General features: G+C 47.8%; 1 protein-coding gene across 2 annotated transcripts; it reads right to left on the bottom strand.

Annotated features, from left to right (window-relative positions):
* Window positions 1–539: 539 nt before the first annotated feature.
* Window positions 540–18116, bottom strand: MCM3 (minichromosome maintenance complex component 3). 2 transcript variants are annotated; one of them, XM_006056759.4, is made up of 17 exons: window positions 17842–18116; window positions 16712–16824; window positions 16107–16315; window positions 15202–15332; window positions 11911–12149; window positions 11114–11222; window positions 10274–10427; window positions 9797–9928; window positions 8976–9184; window positions 6597–6771; window positions 6145–6271; window positions 5094–5244; window positions 4338–4478; window positions 3362–3465; window positions 2862–2947; window positions 2410–2479; window positions 540–1286 (listed from the first exon to the last, which is right to left on the bottom strand). In XM_006056759.4, the coding sequence occupies exons 1-17, from the start codon at window positions 17917–17919 to the stop codon at window positions 1088–1090; spliced, it is 2427 nt and encodes an 808-aa protein (XP_006056821.3). In that variant the 5' UTR covers window positions 17920–18116; the 3' UTR covers window positions 540–1087. The 2 variants fall into 2 exon arrangements, with proteins under 2 accessions (XP_006056821.3, XP_044784996.1); XM_044929061.1 differs by lacking the exon at window positions 16712–16824 and having other exon boundaries at window positions 17842–17894.
* Between the last annotated feature and the right edge of the window lie 1341 nt (window positions 18117–19457).

Below are 19457 nucleotides of genomic sequence, written 5' to 3'. Positions count from 1 at the left end.
TTTTTCTTTTTATTTAAATAACCTCAAAAGTTCCTCAGAAGCTACCTAAACCATACAGAGGATAGAAGTCTTGCCCTGGACCCTCCACTGACTTCTGTGCAAACAGACAGACCCCAAGGGCTGGACATCAGGAGTTAGGAGGCTTCACAAAAATCCTGTAAGGGGATCTCTTAATGGGCAAGAATTCACTGATTTTGAGGGTCTGACATACTGGGTATTTTTTGCATGAAGGGGCTTTGATTCCTGTTCAGAAAAGCCATGCAAAGGGTCAACTCTCCTAGACGTTCACACACTGGCCTTCTGTGGCCGCTAAGCTATTCTGAATTGGCAAGGTTTGGTTTGCAGTTTTAACATAAATGCTGATGTCCTTGGGGAAGAAATCAGCCCTGCGAAAGCCTTATAATCCAGAGAGCACGGCGGCCTGCTGCCACCTATTGGTGACGCGGTGCAAACGCAGGCAGCCCATCACACAGGGTGGAACGCTGGCAGAAAATACAATGAAATGTGTCCAAAAAATCACACAGTATTAAGGCCACGTGGAGAGTATAAAAAATGAGTGTTTATTAATGTCTTGGGTGTTTAGGTCAAAATTCCATATAAGTCTTAAGTGGTGCTACCGCAAAGCAAGCTTTCTAGGCCTAAGGACTTGCCTCAGTCTCTCTCCATCAGCACAGAACCACCAGAGTCTGTTCTAGACCAAAGTGCTGGGGGGTGGAAGCCAACACATGAACAGAAACCAGCTGTGACCCCCTAACATACTCAGAGGTTGTGCCGTCTACAGTGAAGAATGGTGTGGCTTGTTTGGGACGGGCAGTGGGGATGGGGAAGGACCCTTGTGGTTTAGTCTTGTGCAGTGAAGACACATCTCCTTGGTCCCGTCCACCTTCTCTTGGCCCCACGGCAGTTTTCCTGACCCGTCCTCAGGCTTCCACCAAGTCCTGACTCTGCTTGTCACCTGTCCTCCACTTCAGTTCAATTCAACACTGACATTCAGGGAATGAAGGCAAACGCTGGGCTGGGGGGAGGGCGAAGAGGAAACTGGAAGGAACTTTCTTGGCCGGATCCCACAGTCCAAAGACGAGGGCCCTCAGATGAGGAAGACGATGCCCTCGGAGACCATGACCTGGTTGTCGTCTTGCATCCTGCTCAGCGCAGCCTGGATCTCCGCAGAGGAGAAGGGCTCTTCGTTGTCTTGGTTGACGGATTCCGTGAGGCGATTCACGCCAACCGATTGTGCATGAGCTTCCCGGAACACCTCTAAGAGGGCCGCCTTGAAGGCCTTCAACCTGCCCAGAACGGGAGACAGAGGGTGAAGGAGGAGGAAGCCGCCACAACGACATCAGAGCCCATGAGCCTCAGTGTCCCCTATAGACTGCCCCTGATGGCCACTCCACACCCAAGCTTCCCCCTCAAAGCTAAGCGGTTGTGTTACAGAGCTTCCTGCCCATAGAGAAATAATAGCATTTTAAAAACCAAAGGCCACTGAGGATGAGGGAAAACTGGAGTCTGTACACTGTTGGCAGAAACGCAAACTGGGATGACATCTTTGGGAGGCAAGTTAGCCACATGTGCTATAATTCTGAGGTGCATCTCCTCTGACTCTGGGAATCCATTCCTAGAAACTAACCCCAGAGCTCCATCCTCACTGCTGCAATGACATGTGTTAAGATTGTATTTTACGGTAAAGAGCGGTCTTAGGAAAGCCAGACATCCCTCATCAGAAAACACAAGAACACACACATTCATACTATGGGAACCCTGCAGTCATTGAAGAGAGACCTCCAAGATTCAGAGAGTGCTTTCAGATACAGTTCATTCGCTGTCCTGGGGACTGGACTTACACTTGATCTTAATGTTTCTGCCTAAATACTTTATGATGTGTTTCAACTTTTTTCAGTGAAGACACTGTGTATGTTAAGGTATTAAAACAAAAAAGCAAACCTTAGCCATGGAGCTCCTTTGGTATCTAGTAAACAAAAAGTTTTTAGATAAAACTGTTTCTGAACCTCTACTGGTAAAAATTGATTATCTCAAAACAAATGACAACCATCCACTGAGAAGAAAAAATATACATATTTTTTAAGTATACCTACATAACCTACTGAGAAGACTCCAAGGCTTCAGTGAGACACAAATTCTATCCTTGCTCTAAGACTCCTCTTCCTAATGGCACAAGGATATCAGGTTTTAAATTCTCACAGAGAATTATTAATGAAGCAAATGGTAAAACCTAAACAACCGGGGATTCTAAAAATGTATGAGTTCTTTACACAATTTTCATAACTTTTTTCAAGCTTGAAATTGTCATCAGAATAGGAAACATTCTAGAAACCCTTGGGCCTCTAGTTTTGAGCTCTGCTGATATCAGCTTGTTTCCTACCTCCAGGGAAGAGGTCCTTCCCTACTCACCTGGATTCACTCAACTCCACCTTCTGGGACTCCTTGGTCTCCTGTGAGTCTGTTGCCTTTGGAGTGTGCACTTGAGGGGAAAAGGTTACAGAGAGCAGAGGACAAGGTGAAGCCATGACCACGACCCCAGAGGCCCCTCTCCACTCTGCGCCTGCAACCCTGGGGCTCACATGGGGCCAGCCAAAGCAGCTTCAAGAAAGGCTCTGGTCAGGCAGGAGCTCCAGAGCCCACGCCATCTGGGACACTCGTGCCAGGCTTGGCAAAGAGCATGGTGCACCGAGGAGGCAGACGAGGGGGCAAAGCTTATTTCCAAAGTTCTGAGTTTCCTCGATTCTTGGACACAGGGTCCCAAGCAGGGAGCCGAGTGGGAACCCACAAGCAAATGCGTAACACAGAGCATTAAAGAGCCGGGCAACCCAGACCCTTTTTACCAGTGGAGGCTGCTTGCTCACCCTGAGGCATTTCCTCCTCCGTGTTGGTGAAGTCATAGGGGTCATAGGAGTCCCCTTCCTTGGCGTCTGAGGGATGGGTCCTCCTCCTAAAACACCAATAGTCCAAATGGAATGCTGGGCCCGGGCCTGTACAAACCGCTGCTTTTTCTCAAAGAGACCAAAGGTCCATGGACTACAGCACAAGCAGGCCCTGTTCCCAAGGCTCTCTCCCTGTCGCCCACCCTCAGGAATTCAGTCTCAGGCCTGAAATGAGAATCCGGAGGAAAGACTTCTGAAATGTGAACCCAGCAGTCTCCCAGAGCTTCTCTAGCAGGCGAGAGGCCCAAATCCTCACAAAGGACAAAGGGGGCTGTAACGCTCTTTGTCCAAGTCACCTCCACCCTCCAACCCTCTGCAGCGTTGGTCTGGGCAACCCCTCTTGCAGCCTTGCCCCTCCCCCCCGACACCCTCCCCAGTCCCAACCCGAGTCTTTCATCTCCTTCCTCTGCGTCCCATCCAACCTCTTCGTCTTCTGCTCCTGGTCCTCCTGGCTCTTCTCCACTTCATCTTCCGCATCCGATTCATCCTCACTTCGCTTCTTACGTTTCTTCTCCTTCTCGAGAACCTAGGACCAAACCACGTGTGGGTGGGCGGGAGGATCATGGATGCTGGGGACTGAACAGTCCCACCTGCCCGACCACCAGCAGCAGCAGAGACCCCCCTGGGTCTGATGCCCTGGCCTTGCTCGTCCCTGAGCCTAGGACTGGGGTAAGGGGGTCAGCTGTGACCCATCTTTAAAACTGCTGGGAGCCGTGTGCCACACCCTTCTCAGAGCATGCACTCCAGGAGTGTCCACTGAATACAGAAGTGAATGAGAACAAGTCTATCCCCTAATGCTTAAGTGGAAAAACAAGCCATTTTTTTGTAGATTAGGTGTTTAAGACAACTCCCACATGAGCAAAGAGATTGTCAAGAAAAGCTCATCAGACCCACAGTTGAACCCCCAAGGGCTACAATCCATCCGACTGGTGGGTGGGGAGGACAAGGTGGAGAAGGGAGTCGAGGCCTCCAGGCCCACTGTGTAACAAGACAGACACACACTGTGTTACAGCAGCAGACAAGCGGGAACTTTCGGGAGGAGCAGCAGGTGTGAAGGACACCTGAAGAAGCTGCCAAGAGGAAGGCTGAGACTCTGGAAACACTTGCTTCTTCAAGAGGCAAAAGAACGAGCAGACAGAGGAGCCGTCAGCTGAGGTGCTGCTCATCAATGAAACCAGAATCTTTGAGGCCTCCAGGGGCTCTGACTTCAGTATTTTAAAGCCTTCCAGCTGGTTCTCACATGCACCAGGGCTGAAAACCACTGGAGAGGGAGGGCACTGGAAAGGCCACTGCTCTCTGCCAATGTTCCAGATGCCAGGGTCAGCCATGCATGGCTGGGAGGCCCGAGCACAGATGACCCACTCAGAGGAGCTGCGGGCGCAGCACCTGGACACTCACCTTCTTGAAGTAAGCGTACTGGACGAGCTCCACAGCCTCCTCTGCATCCTGCAGGTCCACAGTCTTACTCATGCGGGCCTTGGCGTGGGCTGTGGCCAAGCGAATCAGGGTTTCCAGGGTCCGGGCTGTCACTGGAGACGTCTGCGGGGAGAGAACAGGGGGGACCATCCTCCAGAAACCCCACAGCGTGCCCGTCAAACCCACCTGCACGGGGAGGGAAGTCCAAACCACCTAGCCAGAAAAACTACATAAAATTCCAAAAGAAAAGTAACCGGGGAAACATGACAGAGGGTTGAGGGAGGGGACGAGTTGACCAGGGGAGAATTCAATCAGGTGTCTCCCGGCCGGAGGGAGGCCAGTGGGGAAGACCCTTTCCACAGGGCCTGACACACGCCAGGACCCTGCTTTTATGTTCAGTGTCAGCCATTAACAACCTGGAGCAGCTTTAGAGATGAAGAAAAGGGGACTCGAAGAGCTTCACATACTTTGTCCAGAGTCACACCCACAAGTCAGGGGGCGGTGGTTATGACAGGGGTTATCTGAGGACACTCTTTCTAAAGCTGGGTGAACCCACTGAGACCCAGATGACGAGCAACAGTATAATAGGAAGCCCTTCAGGCCAGAGAGGAAAAGGGAAGGAATCACGACACTAAAATGACTCCAGTGCTCCTGGCGAGCGGGCACTCCCTCCCCGGCCTCATCCTGAGGAGCTCCGGTCCCCACTCTCTGGGTCACCGTCCCCGCGGGAGGGCTCACCCTGGCTGTATCCGAGCTCATGCTGTCCTGACTGCGCAGGCGTGAGTACTCCTCCGCGATGTAGGCGGCCGACTCCTGCGTCAGCACCGGCTTGATAATTTTGGCCACGTGGATGTACTTCCGCATGAATGCCGCACTCACCATCTTCTCCCTGGACCCACACACACACACACACAGTGAATGTCACTCCCCTGCCCTAGCCTGGGCACCTGCCTGGGGTCGTGGCCTTGCCCCTCCTCGGGGAAGTCGGGGTCACGTAACAGGGCAGACATGGCCTGGAACCCAGTGTCACAAACCCCTTTTATACAGGACATGTACAAAACTCTGTCACGGGTTTTTATTTAATTCTATAGTATTACTTAGGAATTACTTGTGATGTAGGTAGTTTAGGTGTTATCTGTCCTACTTTATCAGTGGGAGAAGTATGGCTCAGAGAATTTTAAGTGGACTCAAATTTCATTTTCTGACTCCAAATTCTACATTCTTAAACCAGTATGTTTCAAGATTACACAGTGTTTCCTACTGCACCACAGCCAAATATAGAGGAACGCCATGGCTACCCATGCCAGTATTCTTGCCTGGAGAATTTTATGGACAGAGGAGCCTGGTGGGCTATATACCACAGGGTCACAAAGAGTGGGACACAACTGAAGCGACTGAGCACAGCACACCTGTCAGGCTCTGAGCGCTTGAGCACAAGTCTCCTTTATCCAAACCTACCTGCAGACTTTCCAGTGTTTGTGATCTACCACCCCTTCAACATGCACGCAAAGGGCCATGCGATTTGTGCAACACTTCACGTATATGGGTAACAAGACACACCCACCACAGGTCAGGCGGGTCGTCAAAGCCTTCCATTTTACGAAAAGACCAGAACCTAAGCTTGATCACCCACAAACATTCAGAAGGCAAGTGACCATGTAAAATTCTGCGAATCCAGAAAAGAAAACAGATCCCCATGATGATGACTCCAAGCATGACCTTGGCCGGGCAGCTCTAACGTGACACAGATGTCAAGTTCCCTCCAGGAGGAGGTGTGGAGAATGCTTACTTCTTCTTCTTGATCCCATGCAGAAGGTTGTCATGCTTCTCATAGATCTGGGTGTCCTGCTGGTCGTCAGGGCTGAAGTTGGGATCGTCCGTGGCCAGGATATCCACAGCACTGCCAAGAGGCATAGCTGAGAAGCCCAAGTCAGGAGAAGGGAGAGTAAGAAAGAGTGAATCCAGAGAAAAATCGCTTCTTCTGAAGACAGGCAAGACTCACAAAGGATGGACCCAGAAGGAAGCAGACACGTGGACCCCACAAATAAGGAGGCCACTTGGTCCACAGGAGATGCTCAGAGGTGCTCCCAGACCCCAAAATGGACAAGAGACACACGGTAGGAACCAGGGAGGCGGGGGTGCCTTCCACATCCCAGATGCTGCCACGCCCGCCGCCCCGGGCTGGGCCTGGGCACGGCCTGTGTCTGGGCGCCCCCTCATTGGTCCATCCCCTCGCCTCACCGTCACCATCCTGCTCTCCAGGTGCCCTGTAGCGGTGCATTCGGAGGACATGGTCCGAGATCTCCCGGTCCTGCTCGGGATCCATCTGGTCCAGCATGATGAAGAGAAGGTCAAATCGGGACAGCAGCGAGTCCTGCAGCCCGATGTTCTCCATGGGGGTCTTGTACTGATCATACTGTAGGGGGAACACCGGAGAAAAGAAGCAGGGAGACAACATCGATCGCAAGAAAGAACAAGAATGCCAGATCAGCCATGGGAGAGAACAGAAGACTAGACCCTCGAACACAAACCGAACAAGCAGTGAAGAAGTAAAGCATTTCAAAGCTTCTAAAAAACGGAATTCATCTCCTCTGTGTGCAGCCCTTCCCTGATCTACGCTCTGTGACCAGAGCCCCAACCTCCCAGCTCCAGTGCCTCTTAACAGGGCGAGTGTGGGTCTCAGAGCCAGCCTCTTCCTTCTCAAGCCTCACTCTGCTCTCACTCCCAGGTAGATCAGCTCTGGAAGATGAGTCCCTCTTTCTACCTGTGATGAAGACATGATGAGCTGGCTAAGCCAGAAACACCTGAAACCTTGGGCCTCCTTACTCAGAAGGTACTGGATAAAGTCTCAACAAAAATGGGTGATAATCTATAAGCCACAGTATCTTAAGGACCCAGGGAGGTTTTCCTGGGATTCAAGAACACCCATACTCTTATCCTTCAACACCCATACTCTTATCCTTCAACTCTAGGCCTACCAGCCGATGGCTCCCCAGTCAGAGGCCTGACAACCTCGCAGGTAACATTAACGATTCTGATCACATTCACATTTCAGGACTTGCCATTTTCTCCCTGTTGCTGCTGCTGCTGCTAAGTCACTTCAGTCGTGTCCGACTCTGTGTGACCCCATAGACGGCAACCCAGCAGGCTCCCTGTCCCTGGGATTCTCCAGGCAAGAACACTGGAGTGGGCTGCCATTTCCTTCTCCAATGCATTAAAGTGAAAAGTGAAAGTGAAGTCGCTCAGTCATATCCGACTCTTCGTGACCCCATGGACTGCAGCCTACCAGGCTCCTCCGCCCATGGGATTTTCCAGGCAATACTGGAGTGGGGTGCCATTGCCTTCTCCATTTTCTCCCTACATTTGCCAAATAAATCCTTCAGAATGACATATCACATGTTATCATTCATCTAAAAATCGTACGCTTCTCAACCCACACTAATCCATTAGAACCAACCTATAGCACCTTCCTAAACCATAGCCCCCAGGAGCCCCAATCCAGAGATTTGGATTCAGAGACCCTGGGCTGGGGACTGAGCACCTGTATGTTTAAATACGCTACCAAAACTGGTGTTTTCATGCACTGTGGCATCATAAACTGTCAGCGCACAGCATGGGCTCTGGCTTCAAACCCTCTCTGTCATTTTCTGGTTTGTGACTCAACCAAGTTACTTAACCTTTTATGCTTTCGTTTTCTCATCTGTAAAATGAAGATAATACCTCCCTCCCTCACAGTTAGTGAATGAAAGGAAATAGTAAATGTAAAGCATCTGTAAATATTAGTTAACAGTATAATGATGGTACAGTCTTTAAAGGGGGCAAGTTGGCAATCTCTACCATAAAAATGCATGTAACTGTTAATCCAGTAATCCCATTGCCAAGTATGCATCCCTAAATGTTTAACACGATGAACATTAAGGGGTATTCACTGCAGCTTCAGTCATAACAGCAGGCAGGAAAAAGGGAACACACCAAATGTCTAGCATGTGGAGACTCACTAAACAAATTATCGTACGTCCATACAATGGAATAGTAGACAGCTGCTTTAAAAAAAAAAAATCAACCCCCCCTAAACTAAGCAAACCCCAAGCTGTATAAATATAAAAGATTACACCTAAGCACATCACAGTCATACCAAGAAACAAAGACAAATAGATTAATTCTTAACAAGGAGATAATGTATTTACTGGCACACGCTTTAAAAAGTTTTGGTTTTCTGAAGCACTCAAGAGCTGTCACTGGTTTTCTCTTGGGAAACGAACAGGAGAGAGAAGGCAGGCTATTAATCTCCTTATTATATCTCTCTGCTCTGTTCATAAACCATTCCACCACCTGGTACAGTACTCTCATTTCAATGTCAATCAGTTACCTGCGTTGTGATGCTGCAGGTCACTTTGGTTTTCCTCCCTGTATTTTTAAAAATGTGTTTTAATAACTTTCCAGGGGATTCTGATGTGGATGAATGGGTGAGGAACCACTGTCCTAAACCAAGGGCAGTAGCAAGATGATGAACTTACTGTAGTCTGTGGTCTGGGTCACCTGGAATAAACTCCACAGCCCAGTTACTAGGCAAAACCAAATGAAGGTGAGGACAGCAGGTGAGTGCCCGACTCCACTCACCCTGCCGTAGACGGGGTTGGCAGCTGCCAAAACACTGCAGCGGGCGTTGAGGCGGGCGTGGATGCCGGCCTTGGCGATGGTGACTCGGCCCTGCTCCATCACCTCATGAATGGCCGTGCGGTCCATGTCAGACATCTTGTCAAACTCATCGATGCAAACCACGCCTCGGTCAGCCAGGACCATGGCCCCCGCCTCCAGACGGCGCTCACCTGGGAGGTGGGGAGGGAAAAACACACACTACCATCCAGGTTGTGGGGGACAGGGGGGAGATGTCAATCTACTTCTAAGCATCTTGCACCATCACATAAGTGGGAGAATGCAGTGAAGGTGTCAGCTTCTAAGACTCGGGGCAGAGCCTGGGGTCATCTGTTTAAGCTCCGATCTGGACAGTATTACTTGTCCCACTTTGATACCTAAGCAGCCAGGCTCCAACAGCCTTCATTCACAGACTTCCTCTTTGAGCCTCATCTTCTTCAAGCCATTTCCCAACTACATCTCTGTTCTCTTTTCACTGGCCTTCAAAACCTTTCCTCTAATGTATAAAGTAGTCACAATCTTCATTTTTCTCTCTCTTCAAATGTCAGAAGCTTTCTCCTTCAGAACTCTCTGACAGCCTTCCAGGAGACATTCTTGTCACTAGAGGGCCACCCAAACCATTTACATTGTTCACTCCCTGTTGCCAGATACTCAGTCCCCTCCAGGCAGGCCTACTCTAACCTCTCAGGTATATCTTCCCAACACCAGCCAGGGCCCGGAGCAAGCTCAAAGCATCTATGCTCATCTCACCGCCAGACCTCAGCCAAGGACCTTTCCACCCTCACCTGTCTCCTGGTCTGTGGTGACAGCAGCTGTGAGACCCACACCGGAGGAGCCCCGGCCGGTGGTGGGGATGGCCCGCGGCGCCGTGCATAGTACATACCGCAGCAGCTGGGACTTGGCGACCGACGGGTCTCCTGTAATGGGATGGGGCGGCGGTGACTCTCGGAACCCCCCACCCCTGCCCCCAGCCAGTGCTGCTTTTCTAGCACAGATCTTGACACAACAGAAATATATAGTAACGGGTTGTTCGTGTTATTTTTTTCAATTTTTCCTTTACCATTCCTGGGAGAATAGACATTAAAAAATCAGAGAACCCAGAAATAATAAAGACATAACTTTAAAAATTCATTTCAGACTTCTGCCCTTTAAAGGAATTGAAACACAGCTAGGTTCAGACACGCACATTAACAGATGCCAGACTTCCGCAACCACACCCCACAGGGGAAGACCAGGCAGCCACACAGGTCCCCACACCGTACCTATGAGGAGGATATTGATGTCCCCACGGATGTGGCTGCCGTTCTCGAGGTCTCGCTCCACCCCACCCAACAGCAAGCAGAGGATCGCCTTCTTGACATAGTCGTGCCCGTGGATGCTGGGCGCCAGTGACCGGGCCAGCTGGTCAAAGATATCCTAGAGGAGGGACAACCATGCAGTGAAAAGCCTGAGGAAACGCCCTGGGGTTGGATGAGCTGGCTTCATACTTCAGGCCACAGAAGATGCTTGAAGAAATATTCTGTTTCTAATTGTAAAAGCTTCTTCTCCAAGACTTTCACACTGATCACAACATTATCAGGACAGACACAGAGAAAGCCTGGATTCCAACTCCTGCTTTCCTTAATTTTTAAGGAAAACAAAAAAAGCGTTTCCAGGCCCAAAACATTTTGGGTTTAATGTGTACTGAGCTTTACCAGTAACCTTTGTCACACACGCACATATTCTGTTCAGTTCTAAATATGGGCACTCTGTCTTTAAAGACAGAAATTTTTTAAAGAAAAGTAAGAACTAAAACAAAAATAACATATTTCAAATTTAAATAATAATCAATGTATCACTGATACATCCCATATAGACTTTGTACACTAATACTGTTAACTCCTACTCTAATAATATTTATATTAGGTTCACTTAACAGGGAGCACAACAGAAATATTAAAGAAAAACACCCTTTTGCTTACTAACTCAAAACTAGAAGCTGGCACCAAATACTTCAGAGAAAAAACCTTGACCCTCCTCCTGATCCCGGACAAAGATGGCCATGCCCAAAAAAGACCCTAACAAATCTATCCCCACCCTCAGATCCCCAGAGGACGCCAGACCTTGGAACGGGTTTTACTGAACTTCTTGATCTTGGCTATGTCCTCAGCGGAAAAGGCAGGCTGAACGTCCTTGCTCATCTGTTTGACGTTACAGGCAATCAGGACAGTCCTGGGACAGAGAGGAAAGCATGAGGCTCTTTTCAGTTGCTAACACCAAGACCTTCTTAGGCTCCTAACCTAGAATGGCAAATCAAGAAAGAAAGGAAGTAGAGGGGAGGGAGAGGTGGGAGGAAAGAGCGGGTAAGGAAGAAAAAAAGAAAAGAAAAGCTGTTCTGAATTCAATCACTGTTTCTCTTCAGCTACATTAGTGGTAAAAAAACCTGCCTGCTAATGCAGGAGACATAAGAGACATGGGTTCAATCCCTGCATTGGCAAGATCCCCCGGAGAAGGAAATGGCAACCCACTCCAGTACTCTTGCCTGAAGAATCCCATGGACAGACGAGCCTGGTGGGCTACAGTCCAAAGGGTCACAGAGAGTTGGACACGACTGAAGCGACTTGGCACGCATGACACAAGTATGCTCATGGCGCCTCACCTTGCGAGTCTAGCCCCTGCTGACCTACAGAAATGAGCGTACTGGAGGGAGGCGGAAACATGCGAGAAACCCCCAGGCAAGCCAGGCGGCTGTAACCATGAGACCAGTAACTTCAACTCTTAGCAAAAGACAGTTCATCTTGCAGGCAGGCAGTGTTCTGTCCATCTAATGTAACTCTCAGGACGATGGCAAACGGGAAAGACTGCTACCAGAATGCACCCTGCCAGCTGCATTCCAGACACCTCAGGACGGACCATGTACCTGAAGGTGCCTGAGGTGTAGCCTCCCTTCTTCCCAGGAAGGCAGCGGTAGGTCCCCACCACCTGCACCCGGTCGCCAGGCTTCACTCTGTCCACCAAGTCGTCATCCAGGATGACGTCCACGGAACGGGGAAGCTGGCCGGCGGGGGCCTTCTCCGGCATTTCCTGGATGGTGATGATCTGGTGGTCCTTGTAGACAGAAAGGCCGTATTCTGTCTCAAGGGGATTGTTTTCCTCATCCTGGAAAAGGCACATGGAGCAGCGGTCACCTCAGCCCTATCTTAGAAACGCCACACACTCGTTTTGTTATAAGAAACAAATATAATTCAGAGATACTCTCACAAGATTAGCATCTAGGAACATAAAGCCCCAAGTACCTTCTCTAGTTCGTCACAATCCTGTCCTAGTAACAAACCATCAAATGGAAGGGATGATCTACATACAGCCAGAATGGACCACGGTTACATTAACACGTACATATAAGATTGTCACTTCCTCTGTGCTAGGGCTTGGTATTTCCACTCCTAGGTTAATACCCAACACAAATGTTCACCCAAAGCCACATATTACGATGTTCATAGCAGCACTACTCATAATACCCCAAACTAGGAAAAATCCAAATGCCATCAGCAGGATGGTTAAATAAACGTGTCACATCCATACAAGTGGACACGACGCAGCAATGAATGTATGGAGTGCACCTATACACATGGGTGAATCTCAAAAACATACACTGAACAAAAGCCTGACACAGACAAGCGTTTAAATATAAAATCAGAAAACTACTCGTAACTACTGTAGATGTCAGGAGCTCAAGGGCAGAGTGGCCTCAAGAGGGACTTCTTCTGAATGCTAGTAAAGTGCTGCTTCCTGATTTGGATGGTTGATTTTATGGTATATCCATCTTGTGAAATTTCCCTGAGCTGTACACTCAATGTAAGCTTTTCTGTTCATTGTGTGTGGTGCGTGCTGTGCTCAGTCATGCCCGACTCTTTGTGACCCCCTGGACTGTAGACCACCAGACTCCTCTGTCCACGGGATTTTCCAGGCACGGATACTGGAGTGGGCTGCCATTACCTTCTCCAGGGTTCTGCATATTAAACTTGAATAAAAAACATTTTAAAAGTTTTACTTCCTTGCCATTTAAATTTTCTAAAAACACAACAGCTATCATTTAATAGAGTGCCTACTATGTGCAAGGCACTGTGGTGTAACTTCACAAAATTATCTCATGGGATCATCACCACAACTCAGTTCCCCATGCAGGCCTTTTTCATATTTTACAAATAAGGAAACTGAGGCTGGGAGAGGTTAAAGAGTTCCCCCACAGTGATCACCAAAGACCATGCTCTTAAGAACCATGCTTGATGGTCTCCAGAACACCTCGTCTGGTGTATTTCAGGTCCTGGGCTAAGAAGTTTGGCCACAGCAGAGTACCCCGAATAATTCCAGGAGAATAAATTATAGAAAGTAGGGATCCTAATGAAAAAGAAAGCTGGGTGCCTCAGAAAATCCAAGTGGCCTGAGAGTAAAAAGACAGGGTCCTAGTCCTTGGGGCCATCAGTTACTGGAACATAAGCAAGTCATTCCACCTCTCCCACCTTCACGTTTCACCTGAAAACAGGCTAAATGGCTCTCAAGTACAACTCAGTTACAATTCTAAGAAACTAATGGGGAAACAGTGGAAACAGTGTCAGACTTTATTTTTTGGGGCTCCAAAATCACTGCAGATGGTGACTGCAGCCATGAAATTAAAAGACACTTACTCCTTGGAAGGAAAGTTATGACCAACCTAGATAGCATATTCAAAAGCAGAGACATTACTTTGCCAACAAAGGTCCATCTAGTCAAGGCTATGGTTTTTCCTGTGGTCATGTATGGATGTGAGAGTTGGACTGTGAAGAAGGCTGAGCGCCGAAGAATTGATGCTTTTGAACTGTGGTGTTGGAGACTCTTGAGAGTCCCTTGGACTGCAAGGAGATCCAATCAGTCCACTCTAAAGGAGATCAACCCTTGGAAGGAATGATGCTAAAGCTGAAACTCCAGTACTTTGGCCACCTCATGCAAAGAGTTGACTCATTGGAAAAGTCTCTGATGCTGGGAGGGATTGGGAGCAGGAGGAGAAGGGGACGACAGAAGATGAGATGGCTGGATGGCATCACCGACTCGATGGACGTGAGTTTGAGTGAACTCCGGGAGTTGGTGATAGACAGGGAGGCCTGGCGTGCTGCGATTCATGGGGTCGCAAAGAGTCGGACACGACTGAGCAACTGAACTGAACTGAACTGAAAACCTTGCTTATGTGTTGATTCCCTCAGCAGGTGATAGAACTGAAGACAAGGACCGAGTCTTCTTTATATCTGTGTTCTCCTCAGTGCGTGACAATCCTCTGGATACAGTCGCTCTAAATCAACATTGGATGGCGGGAACTTTTCAAAATAACCCATTTTAGTGAGATGCAAGATAATTTGGAACTGGGATATTAATGATTTCTCATCTTGACTTTTTTTTTCCCAATTCTAACATAAAATGAATTTGACTGGAAAGGGAAACGGCTACTGGGAAGCAATTTGCTACTGTTACAGCTATCTGTACGTTCTTTGTTTAACTGAAAAACTAGAAATGGAGGTAAAGAATTTAAGACAAGAGTACTGATTGGATGATTAGCATTGGCTTTTACCTTTTTGTTCTAACAGCAGGAAAATAATTTCTTTATATCCCCCTCCCTCACCTGTATCAATTTTGTTTTCTACTGTTAATTACATTGTATATTTATAGTTCTTTGCTTACTATTGTGCATACACTGGCAATAAAAACATCAATATTAATCATCTTTTGTCTCATTAAGTAAGAAGGCCTTACACCATCCTTAAGTCTAATCAATCTGAACACTAAGACTAAAATCATGCTCTACGCCAACCTTCTCTCAAACCCAGAGTTAAATATTTGCAAAGATTTCAGAGTAACATGACTGCATTAAGTATTTTTCCATATTACTCTAAGTAGATTATGAAATCATGATACTTTAACTTTGCTAAAAGATAAATGTACATTAGGTCACCTTTTTCCTTCCTTCAACTCTTCCCTAATTTCCTAAGAGAATATTTTCCTTAAAAGAAAAATTTTGGACTTTTCATATTAAACTATGGCTAGCAATCTTCCTTCAAATTAATCCTTACTTTTCACCCTATTAACATCTAGAGGAAGACTTTAGATATTACCTAATTACTTGCATTAAAAAACAACTTTGAACCCCACCTCTGAAGAGGTCCGACTAATTCATTCCCCTCACCTTGGTGGGATAGACAGAGCTGGAAGGAAAGGCCACCAGGCTGGTGAGATCAGAATAACGTCGCTCTATGGTCTTCTTGGTAGCAGGACAATAGTGGACACTGCGGACGACTTTGGGACGAACTAGAGAGCCTAGGAATAGAAAGTCACCCAACTGAACAGCGAGAAGGGGACCTGACCCAGGCAAGTCCATGAGGACTCCAAATTATGTTCTTCCAACTAGTCAGGCTCTCCCAATACTAACTGTCGTTAATTCATTTTTATATTTACACATAGAATAACACTATATCCACGTAAAACCTTAAAGTACCACCACTGATCCTGACCAAGCAGCAGGAGGAATGCAGGGTCAGAATGAGGAGACTGCCAAGAGCCAAGACTCCTCCATTCTCAGCAGATTCACCATTCCGCTGGCACAGGGGGTCACTCAAAGCTCCCCTAATTATTGTGCAACACTTGAGTTCCTTCAAGTTTCACCCGGTAATTTCAGTGCTCCACCTTTTTGAAGCCATAAGCTCCCCAAGCTCAGAGAAGGCAATGGCACCCCACTCCAGTACTCTTGCATGGAAAATCCCACAGATGGAGGAGCCTGGTGGGCTGCAGTCATGAGGTCGCTAAGAGTTGGACACGACTGAGCGACTTCACTTTCACTTTTCACTTTCATGCATTTGAGAAGGAAATGGCAACCCACTCCAGTGTTCTTACCTGGAGAATCCCAGGGACGAGGGAGCCTGTTGGGAGGCTGTCTTTGGGGTCGCACAGAGTCAGACACGACTGAAGCGACTTAGCAGCAGTAGCAGCAGCAGCAGCAGCAAGCTCCCCAACTCTATTCCGCCTCTCCTGCCTTCCATACCCCCAAGCCCACCCCACCTCCATTCCGTGGGGCTCCAACTGTAGCCCACTTACATTTAGTAACAATGCCCTCCACACAGACGACACAGCTCAGGAAGCAGGAGGTAAGGGTCCGAGGAGAGACGTGCTTGGAGCCGAAGCTGCCCTCCAAGCCTATGTAGAACTCCTCGTATTGCTTGGCATACGTAGCATCAATGGAGGCCACGAAATCCTTCAAGGCCCGCTGGAAGGCAACCAGCTCCTCAAAGGCATTGCTCAGGAGGCTGCAGAGAATCATCAGGCAGAGACCGCAGAATTCAAAAAACTTGACCCACAAAACAGAAGTGGACATTCTTTCTTGATCAAAGCTTAGGAGTGAAAATCTAGATTCTGCTTTCTCCTGCCATTCTACAAAGCCCAGTAAAATACATCAGAGCTGTGGGCCAGTTTTAACTCAGTGATGGGGAAATGATACTCAGTGAACATAGAAGGAAAGGAAAATGCCCACCATCTACTTTGAGAAGAAGTAAAAAACATAGAAGCAGGTGAGGGTGATGTACTAAGGGCTTCCTGGTCAAAAATATTTCATCCAGGTCCTCCCTTGGGAAGCGTGCTCCAACCTGGGGAAGAGAGAGGAGCCATTCTCACTCAGAACTAGGGATGCACTCTTGGAAACTCACCGGTTGGCCCTCTTCTCATTTTTCCTACGCAGGTCATTCACGTTGACGATCAACCGGTACTGGTTGTCACTAATCAGCTCCCGAACTTTGCTCTGATAAATTCCCTGGTCTTCCTGCAAAATAACCACCACATGCTACAGCAGCTCACAAATTCAAAAACTGGATGTTTTTAAAAAGAGGCAGCTCTCACAGCAAGATAAATATATCAATCTCTGTGGCAGACCTGAGCCCCCATTTCACCGACAGTTTCACTCATTAGCTTCAGATTCCAAACACACCCTAAAAAGCCAGTGTATGAATTATAACGACTTCCTCACGGTTATTATTCCTATTATCACCAACAGCTCTTCTGTGTGCATCAGTTCTCAACTTTTAATGGGGAATTAAAACGAGCTCATAAGAAGTCTAAAAAGACAAGTAAAAACCTTGTCAAAATGTAAATTAAAGGGACTTTTAATATATCAAAGTAACTTTCCGTCGCAGAATCTTGTATTTAATTAAAATATTTTATTTCCCTATCATCTGTATAACAGAAAAGGAGTTCTCATATAAGGGACTTAGGAGCCTTAGTTATATTTACAAACACAGCACTATCAATCCAAGATGCTTTACCAATATTCCATGGCTGTCAATCCTAAATTGCCTATAAAATCCCCTTTATTTGCTTACCAACCCTCTTTCTCCGCTTCCCATCAGGTATGGAAAAAGAATGCGGCCAAATTAGAAAGTCCTTTTCTCCGGCCTGGGGGCCTATCACGCGGCGGGTCACTACCGTTTTCCTGCGGTCCTTTCCCCCCTCTCCCTCAAAATTAAGAGAGTAGGGAACTATCTCTAAAAGGTCAACGTGGGCTTTACACTTGGTTTGCACTTGGAGAAAACCTGTTGACTTTCGCGAGACCTAGCCACCATTTGCACTCGAGAGAAAAATTACAGAATTGCTCTTAACCACTGACTCTGCCGCCAAGAAAGCTACCAGATCGAGGCGGAAGGTCTCGAGCAGCCGCCCCTCCGCCGCATCCTGGAACCCCGCGGTCTCCCGTAGCCCCTAGTGTCTCCGCGGCCTTCCTCGGCTCCTGCGCGGCCCCTGGGTCTCCGAGCGCTCTAATTTCGTGACTCGGCGCCTCTCTCACCTCGTCGTCCAGGAAGTCCAGGTAGTCTCTCTGCGCCTCTCGCAGCTCCACATCGTCCAGCACCACGGTCCCCGCCATGCTCGCCGCCCGAGAATTTCTGCGCGGAGGGCCTTTGGCTAATAAGCCCCGGCGCGAAAACGTCCCAACTTTTCCCGCCAAAAAAAAGTAACCTCAAGCAGGGGGCGGGGTATCATGGAGCGTATGTACATTCCGATTGGCTGATTTTCTTACGCTTCAACAGAGAGCATCCAATCGAGAGCTGCTTCTTTTCCGGGTTTTCCGCGCGGCGTCTCGCGGTGGCGGGAAATGTTCCATCCGGCTCCCTCCCCTCTCTGCCCTTACTGACGGAAAAGCGGACCAATTGGACGAGAGGATGCTCGCGAAACCCGGTCATTGGAGAGCCCGCGAGACCCAGGAGCTGCATTCTGGGAGTTGTAGTCGTCCCCCTTTCCCCTGTAATTTTACAAACGTTCGTGGTTTTTTTTCTCAAGTTGTGGTTACCTGCCCTGCTGAAGAGTGAAGAAACTCAGCCCCGCTATTGGACTGAAAGTAGCTTAGACGTCAGAGAACAGAGGTTTAGAACGCAGGGCGATAAAAACATAAAGGCAAGTCGTTTAAAAAATATATTCAAATCAGTTGTGCATGGATATATTTTTCAGTCAACCAGTCTCTAGTGGTATCCACGGGGAGAAGTGAATTTCGAGAATCTGAGGGGAAAATAGAATTATAACATCTTTGGAGAGGTTCTTGTACTTCAGTGACTCGTTTGCTAACTGAATACCGGGGCCTGAAGTACCTCATAAAAATATCAAGCCGCAGAGGAGGGAAAAATTGTCGGGATGTTACCCAGTCTCACCCCCACTTCCCGCTGCCCTCCGAGATGGCCTTATATATGTTACACGAAATTGTGGACGTAATTACTACACCATCCTACTTGCAAGCGGGTAAGTTAAAGGCTTTCTCCCCTTATTAGAAGGTCACAAGTTCTTTTTAAAAAGCTTAGTTTATTGCAAGATAATTAGAACAAAAAAGGTGTTTCAAGCCTCTTAAGTATCTATTCGTAGTTAAAATACAGCAAATTTGAAATTATAAATAATTAAAAGACCAATTGCATATTTGTTTATATATTTAGTTCCATTTTTGAGGTGTAATTTGTAAATTACAATAAAATGCGCAAATCTTACATGTACAGCTCAATGAATTTTTATTATGTATACACCCCTGTTAACCACTCAGTGCACAGTAAGGAGCAGCCCCCCTGCATGTGTTTTTAATTTAATGAACAGGACTAGACATTTGGTAACTATATCTGAAATTTCTACCAATAATTATTAAATTATGTTTGAACGTCTCCAGGACTCACTGTACACTTAAATATAATCTGCCCAAGCAAAATGTATATGCCATCTAATTGTATGTGTGTATTATGGCAACCCACTCCAGTGTTCTTGCCTGGAAAATCCCAGGGACGGGGGAGCCTGGTGGGCTGCCGTCTATGGGGTCGCACAGAGTCGGACACGACTGAAGCGACTTAGCAGCAGCAGCAGCAGCATCGGGCAGATCGGAGAAGGCAATAGCAGCCCACTCCAGTACTCTTGCCTGGAAAATCCCATGGA

Source organism: Bubalus bubalis, chromosome 2 (genome assembly GCF_019923935.1).
Source record: "Bubalus bubalis isolate 160015118507 breed Murrah chromosome 2, NDDB_SH_1, whole genome shotgun sequence".
In the NCBI taxonomy this organism is placed as follows: Eukaryota; Metazoa; Chordata; class Mammalia; order Artiodactyla; family Bovidae; genus Bubalus; species Bubalus bubalis.
This window is presented reverse-complemented; position numbering and strand designations above follow the sequence as displayed.